Source organism: Chinchilla lanigera, unplaced genomic scaffold (genome assembly GCF_000276665.1).
Source record: "Chinchilla lanigera isolate Chin_1 unplaced genomic scaffold, ChiLan1.0 scaffold00049, whole genome shotgun sequence".
Classification (NCBI taxonomy): Eukaryota; Metazoa; Chordata; class Mammalia; order Rodentia; family Chinchillidae; genus Chinchilla; species Chinchilla lanigera.
The window spans coordinates 7983120-7991538 of record NW_004955450.1 but is presented as its reverse complement, the minus strand read 5'-3'; the positions used below and the strand labels follow the sequence as shown (position 1 = coordinate 7991538).

The window sequence follows — 8419 nt, the reverse complement described above, 5'->3', positions numbered from 1 at the left end:
GGTTGGTCGTGTTTGTTTATAGTCTGTGCTGTATCTTTGCATTCTCTGTAGCACTTGCGTGTGCGCATTCGGTGGTGTAATTCATCTCTGTATTCCACCTCCACCCCCACAATTTTGGTGTGCCTTTCTTCCTGGTGTTCATTTTGCAGACGTCTGTTTGTCCTGTTGTCGGGAGGCCCTGGCCCTAGATACTGAGGATAAGGTAATCATGTGCCCTGGACAACCTCAGTCTAGTCACTGAATCGCATAGGTAACAGAAAATGATACAGCAGAAGTACCAAAGTAAGAACATGGAAGTGCCCGGGGAAAGCCGTCCTCTCCTGCAGTTGGCAGAGCCTGACCGTGCAGAGACAAGAGCTTCCAGGCCAGAGCAGTAGCAACAAGGCCCTTTTATCTTTAATCAGCTTTACTGCTAATAAAAACTCTTTGCATACTTGTGGATTTTTTTTTTTTTTTATTTGTTTTGCCACCTGTAAAGAAGCAAGAGGACTGGCTAGGGGAGAGGGCCAGCATGGTGAGTGGTGGGAAGGGAGCACAACCTTTACGTTGCGGTGCTTGGTGAGAGGGGAGGAATCCAACCCTTGAGGAAGGGTAGGCGCACGTGTGCCTCTTCGTCCTGACACTTCTGTCACTAGTAGTGAAGACTTAGGATTCCGCCGTGAATAGCAGTGTGACCTAGCCTAAGTCATTTATTGCCTTGGAATTCCCTTTTCTGATGCTTTGAAACAGGAGGACTGGATCAGATAGGCATTTCCTGTTCAGCTTCTTAGTGTTGGAGGCTCGGGGGAGAAAGTGACTAAGTTTGTGAACAGGATTAAGTACATTTTTTTACTGTAGCGTCACACTTATGGTATGTAATTTGAATTCCTGGACTTTTAGCCCATCCTTCTGAGTGGAATAAGAGTTAATACATGTCTGTAAAGATTTGAAAAAAACCAGATTCCTCAGATTCAAAGACGCAATACAAAAATGGGCATCCGAGGTGAATATGCACTTCTCAGATGAAGGGATGCAAATGGCAAATACATGCATTAAAAAATGTTCAACATCACTGGTCATTTGAGAGATGCAAATTAAAACAACATTGAGATTGCATCTCACCCCAGTAAGAATGGCTGTCATCAAGAAATCAACCAATAGGGGCTGGGGATTTAGCTCAGCGGCACAGGCCTGCCAGGCAAGCGCAAGGTCGTGAGTTCGATTCCTGGTACTGGAAAAAAACCAAAAAAGAAAAAAAAAAATCAACCAATAACAAATGCAGGAGGGGCTGTGGGGAAAAAGGAGCCTTCTCCACTGCTGGTGGCAATGTTGACTGGTGCAACCACTCTGGAAATCAGTGTGGAGATTCCTCAAAAAATTAGAATTAGAGGTCCATTTAACCCAGCTATTCCCCTTCTGGGTATTTTCCCAGAATTAAACACATCATACCATAGCGATATATGTGCACCTATGTTTATAGCAGTACAATTTGTCATAGCTAAATCTTGGAAACAACCCAAATGCCCATCAACTGAGGAATGGATAAAAAAGATGTAGTATTTTTATACAGTGGAGTATTACTCAGCTATAAAGAAAGATAAACTCGAGGCTTTTATATGTAAATGGATGCAACCAAAGACCATACTCATAAGTGAAATAAATCAGACCTGCATGTGTAAACATCATAGTGTCTCCCTAGTGTAAGTACCTGAAAGCATAAATAAAATCTGAAAGGTGCAATAGATATTGTGAAAGGGAAAGAAATTGCTCAGTAGGAAAGAACAACAGGGATGAGGGGAAGGAGAAAAGAAAGAAAAAAGGAAAGGAAAAAATATATATGTATATATACAAGATACCTAAGATAATTATACTACTAATCTCTACTGGTTTATTGAAAGGAACAGTTAATGTTTAATTGTTTGATCAATCTTTCATACCTACATCTGGTAATCAGAGCAACTACTTTGTTTATTTATTTATTTATTTATTTTTTTTGGTTTTTCTCCGGTACCGGGAACTGAACTCACGACCTTGTGCTTGCCAGGTAGGCGCTTTACCGCTGAGCTAAATCCCCAGCCCCTCTGAGCAACTACTTTGAAGATAACAGCAATACAACAACCATTGTTGATATCCTATCATCTGTTTTTGAAATTCTGTATCATTTTTATAGTTTGTGTTGTTTTGTTTTAATCTTTGTTATTTTGTTTTTGTTCTTTTCTCTTTAAAATAAAAAAAAGAAAAAGAAAAGTTAATGCATGTCTAGCTTTGTCCCTTTCTTAATGGGTGAGTGGAAAGAGCAGGAGCTTTAGAATCCCAGCTGCTACTTAGCCGTGTGCCTTGAATAAGCTATTTAACTCTTCTGAACTAGTGTTCCAATATGTAAAGCAGAAAGGCGAACACCCTGTGTTATAAAGACTAAGTGACAACCCACATGAAAATATCACATATAGTATCGGGTATGTGACTGGTCAAAAAAGGTATAATTTAAGTCCTATGAATTTGAAAGTTAGTATAGAATCTAATACTTGATAATATTAATATCTTGCCTACATCTGGTTTTTGAGGTGGGCCATTTGTTTCAAATATATTTATGTTTCTTCTCTTAAAAAAAACCTGTTAGCTGGGCATGGCTAAAAAAAAAATAAAACAAAACAAAACTGTTGGTGAGGGCACATTGTCGTCTTTGCCACACCTGTAGCATATTCTCCTGGCAACCTGAATGATGCCCGAGTACCTGCCAGTCTCACCAGAACGGTGGCGGGGAGTGAGACGCGGTCCTGCTGGTGCACACTTCATCCGATAACGTTGCAGATGCTGGGTGGAAGCCAGTGAAGTTAGGAACACTGATTTTAAATTTCTTTGGTTACTTAAGTGATTAAAAGTTTTGTTTTCTTTGGTGCTGAGGATTGAATCTGGGGGGGGGGGGAGGTTGTATGGTTTTATTTCATGGTTTTTTGAGACATAGTCTCGCTATATATTTCAGGCTGATCTTGAACTTACTCTGTAGCCCAGACAGGCCTCAAACTCTCAGCAGTCCTCCTGCCTCAGCCTTGTGAGTGCTGGGATTACAGGTGTGCACCACCACAGTTGGCAGACCCAGGGCTTTTGCATTGAGCTGTGTCCCTTGCCCTTTCCTGTTTCATTTTGAGCATAGTTGTGCTAAGTTGCCCAGGCAAGACTCGGACTTAGGGTATTCCTGTCTTAGCGTCCCACGGTGCTGCGGTGACAGGCGCACGCCCTGCACCCAGCTCAGCGATTAGGATTTAAGTTTGAAGCCGCAGGGATTGTAAGTGAGCTGGCCTGACTTACGCAGGCTCTAAGTAGAGGGTTATAATAAAGTTTGGTTAATATTGCTCAGTATTTTATTGGATACTAATGTTTTACATTTTATTTTTTTCTCCAAGCAAATGGTTATGAGCCTTAGAGTTTCTGAACTCCAAGTATTGTTGGGCTACGCTGGGAGAAACAAACACGGACGCAAACACGAACTTCTCACAAAGGCCCTGCATTTACTCAAGGCTGGCTGTAGTCCTGCTGTACAAATGAAAATTAAAGAACTCTATAGGCGGCGGTTCCCCCAGAAAATCATGACGCCTGCGGACTTGTCTATCCCCAGTGTACATTCAAGTCCTATGCCAGCAACTTTGTCACCATCCACCATTCCACAGCTCACTTACGACGGTCACCCTGCCTCACCGTTACTCCCCGTTTCTCTCCTGGGACCTAAACACGAACTGGAACTCCCACATCTTACATCCGCTCTTCACCCAGTCCATCCGGATATAAAACTTCAAAAACTACCGTTTTATGACTTACTGGATGAACTGATAAAACCCACCAGTCTAGGTAAGATTCTTACGAGTATTTGGTTATGTCTGCAGGATGAATTTCTCATTTTAGATTTTAATTTGACCTGGTTTATTATTCATGATGAAATTTACATTTGGTAATATCACCCAGATGATAATGAGGATCTTTCAATTTTAGATAAAGTCAAATAAATATAAAGCTGTCTTTTAAAGAGAAAGAAAAGGGTGGTATGGTAATTGGTTACTTGGTGGCCAGGTATGGCAGTGCATGCCTGTAATCCCAGTACTCAGGAGGCTGAGGCAGGAGGATCACTGTGATTTTTGAGGCCAACCTGGGCTACAAAGTGAGTTCAAGGCCAGGCTGAACTGCATAGTGAGACCCTGTCTCAGACAAAACAAAACAGTAATTGGTTGCTGGCATGATAAATACTAAGAGATTTCAAGAATATGAATTTTTAAAGAATATTTTAGATTGTTAATATTTTATAATAATCTTGATAAATTAAAAATTAAAACCATATAAATCACTACCAGGTACTGAATTCAGTACTTAATTTTCAGGGGTTGATGATATCTGAAACGAAAGACTAGTTTTGATTATTTGAATATGTGAATGGTTTTAATTATCCTAAAAGGAGGTTTGAGCTTTGATCTGTAATTAAATTTTAGCTGGTTCTTTTTTCCAGTGGATATATGCTTTACAGGCACATATATAATCATGATTAAATAATATGCATGCTTGAAATTGCGTTTACTAGTCCTTTAATCAGTTTGTGTAGAATATAGAATTGGGTATATTAATCTGGTTTTATTAGTGCACACCTGTAAGCCTGGAACTCTGGGAGGCTGAGGCAGGAGGATCACAAGTTCTAGTCCAACCAGAGCAACTTACTGGTGCTATGTCTCAGGATATAAAAGGATCTGGGGATGTAGCTCAGTATGAAGGCCCAGGGTTTAATCCCCAATAACACACACACACACGCACGCACACACACACATTCACAAATACACACAAATTCAGTGCATCAATTTCTATTTACTTGCTATAATAACGCCTTACATAATACGGAGTAAAACTGAACCTATGTGACTTTTGATGCCTTTGTCGTAATACATTTAAAATATCAGCTTCTGATATTCTGACCACTGATTTCTTGTTATAAATCAGTGGTCAGAAAATTATGGGCAGCAGGCTAAAACTGGCTCATGGCCTGTTTTTGTGTGGGCCTGAGTTATAAAAATTTTCGAAAATAATCTTAAAGAGTTGCAAGGAAAAGCAAGACAAAAGCGAAGAATATGTAATAGAGACCATGTGTGCCTACAAAGTTTGAAGTATTTACTGTTTGGCTCTTACAAAAATTGTTGGTTTCTTTCAAATCATTAAACATTTCAGTTTCGGGGATTGGTGAGTGTTGTGCACATTTTTTGGGGGAGAACTTTTAGAGAATATTTACTGGAATTCTGTCTTGAAACTGGGGAGTGTTTATTTTTAATTATGTTTAGCAGAACTTACCAGAAAAATGAAGCTATGAGAGTCATGTCAGATGACATGAATTTTGTATTAATTCAAATTGAGAATGGCCATAACAAGAAAAAATAGGGGGCTGGGGATTTAGCTCAGCGGCACAGCGCCTTTCTGGCAAGTGCAAGGTGATGAGTTCGATTGCCGGTACTGGGGAAAAAAAAAAAACAGAAAAACCCCAAGCCCCCCCAAAAAGCAAAGCAAAACAAAACAAGAAAAAATAGCACATGTCAGGAACTTACCTGTTTATAAAACTCATTGTAAAAAATTAAATTGCCAAAACTGCTGCCTTGTTAGCAGTTTTAGTGTGTGTATGAAATTACGCTTGTTTTTCACAGAAGGAATCATGTACTTAGTATTCTGTGATTTTTTTTTTTTTTTTTTTTACTCAATCATACAAATGTCATTTCTTGTCTGTATATCGGCCTCTAAATGCCATATCTATATCTATATAAGATCTTTATGTGTGCATATGATATAGTCTAGCTCGTTTCTTATTAAAGATTGTGTACTGTTCCACGATTTAAATGAGGCTTTATTTTATTTTAAAGAGAATTAAAAAAACCAAAATAACAACAACATAGACAAAAACAAAACAGAGCAAAAACAATAAAAATGATACAGGATTTTAAAACAAAATGATAGGAATTAACAGTGGTTTGTTACACGGGCTGGGGATTTAGCTCAGCGGCAAAGCGCCTGCCTGGCAAGCTCAAGGTCGTGAGTTCGGTTCCCAGTACCGGAGAAAAACAAAAAAAACAACAACAACAACAAAAAACAGTGGTTTGTTATATTACATATTGTCTTCAACGAGGTTCTCAGATTACCAAATGTAAGAATGCAAGATTGATCAAACCATTACAGAGAATAAAAAAATAATAAAAAAATGTAGGAACAATACAGAGTTTCACTAGATAAGATGGTAGGAATTCACCAGTGGTTGTTATATTGCATATTGTTGTAAAGTTAGTTGTTCAGATGACCAGATACAGGCCTGCAAAACTGGTCAAAAAAATAAAGCATTAACTATTCCTTTCAATAAACTATTAGACGTCAGCAGTACAGTTATCCTAGCTACCCTTGTATATACATATACATGTATATACACATACACATACACTATACATACATATAAAATATGTAATAATGATCGTAAACATGTCTGATTTTCTTTTTCCCCTAAAGAGATATTAGAGGCAGAGAGCTTGTAAACAGTTACGTTTTTAGGGCTGAGGACACAGCTTAGAGGGAGCATGTGCTGAGTATGCACAAGACCCTGGGTTCATTCCCCAGCGCCAAAATAATAAAGGAATAGAATAAAGTTACCGTTCTTTCTATGTCTTTCTATAGTATTTTCCCCTTGTTGACTGTTCTTAAAAAAGGTGGCAATAAATTTTAAATTTTCCATTTTTATTCTTCATCTGTAAACTTTATAACACAGTAGTGATTTTTTGTGTGTGTGCAGTTTGAAGAGTGCCATAAAATTTTCACATACTTGTTAACCAGCAATATGTAAACCCTCACATTTATAAAATTTACTGAAGTACTAAACTGTTTCATGCATTTGTTTTATTTGAGACAGGGTCTTGCAAGGTCCAGGGTGACCGTGAACTCACGGTGGAGGCTGGGGTTACAGGAATGCACCACCACACTTAGTCTGTTTCATTGAGCTTGTTCTATAGTGTTAGTCCTCATTATCCGTAGATTCACCGTTTGTGATTTTGCCCGCGGAAATGTCTTTGTGAGTCTGCAGTCAGTGCTGCTGTCATTTTCATTCATTGGGTGAGCGGAGTGATGAGAACTTGGAGCTGCCTCCTGAACACATTCCAAGCCATGCTGTGGTGAGGTGACAGCCGGCCTTGTTCTCAGCTCGCGTACTGTAAACGCATCCTCTTACTGATGTGTCTAGTGTTTGTGATGCTTTTGCTATTTTATGGTGTCCCTGAGCATTGTGCTGAAGCGTGGAGTGTGAGTGCTGGAGGGTGTGGTGTGCCTTAATGCTGGAGACGCCTGTGTTGGATGGGCTTTGCACAGGCAAGAGGTTATTAATGTGTTGGTGGCAGGGAGTTCAGTGATAACGAATCAGTAATGTATAGTAAATAAAATAGCTTTAAACCGAAACACAGAAAACAAGGGTCTCTGTTGATTGGTTGATGAAAATACTAGGTCCAAAGGCTTATAGGACCCTAACCCCGTGTTTACCGTAGTAGCAGTGATTCAGTATTCGCCATTTCCTTGATCTAGTGACTTTGTAGAACATAACTGCTGCAAATAACAATCATTGAGTACATGTAAGGTATAATTTGATTTGAATACCACTTTTCATGCATAAGACATTGTTCGTGGTAAACATTCACACAGAGTTACAAAATGAATGATAACATAGAATTGTTTGGTATGTAAATAGGTTTCCAATTTTTCATTGTTATCATGAAATTAAAATAAAAGCAAATATTTTGATTATTCATAAAAAGATCTCACCAGAAAGTAATTTGTGGCAGTTTATTGACTTAGTAAGCATTTGTTGTAGTGGAATGCTTAGTGAATTTGAAAAACGTTTAGTAAAAAATGATGGTGGGTAATGTGGAGAGTTGAAGATGAATATAAAAAGTTACATTTTTATAGAGTCTTTACTATTATTAAAAGATTATTTCTGTACTTCAGTAGATAAAGTGGCTGCATTCGCCACAGTTGTTTGCTTGCTTGCAGTTTTGGTTTTCTGAGACAGGCTCTTGCTATGTAGTTCAGACTGGTCTTGAACTCACTATGTAACCCAGGCTGGCTTTGACCTCACAGGGATCCTCCTGCCTCCACCTCCCAAGTGGTGGCACTGCAGGGGTGCACCGCCGCTTCTGGATACACCGTAGAACTTAATTTCTTGTGTGGTGGCTTATTTCTTGTGTGACTCACTTGGGTTTTTTTTTGGTACTGGAAATTGAACTCATGACCTCACATTTGCCAGGCAGGTGCTGTGCCGTTGAGCTATATCCCCAGCCTGGCTCATTTGTTTTGAATCTGGTAAAGCCGTTTTCTGAATAAATAACTTTCAATATTCTTTTGATTTCTAAACATATACATTTATTTATTTATTTATTTATTTTATTTTATT

General features: G+C 38.8%; 1 protein-coding gene across 2 annotated transcripts in view; it reads left to right on the top strand.

Moving 5' to 3' along the window:
* Positions 1-493: 493 nt before the first annotated feature.
* Pias1 (protein inhibitor of activated STAT, 1) overlaps positions 494-8419 on the top strand; it is a 94305-nt gene continuing 86379 nt past the window's right edge. For both annotated transcript variants that reach the window (XR_001235865.1, XM_005393682.1), the window contains exons 1-2: positions 494-514; positions 3384-3825. Coding sequence is in view for 1 of the 2 variants with exons in the window: in XM_005393682.1 (XP_005393739.1) it covers positions 512-514; positions 3384-3825 (445 nt within the window). In the remaining variant the exon portion in view is untranslated. The remainder of the gene's footprint in view (positions 515-3383; positions 3826-8419) is intronic.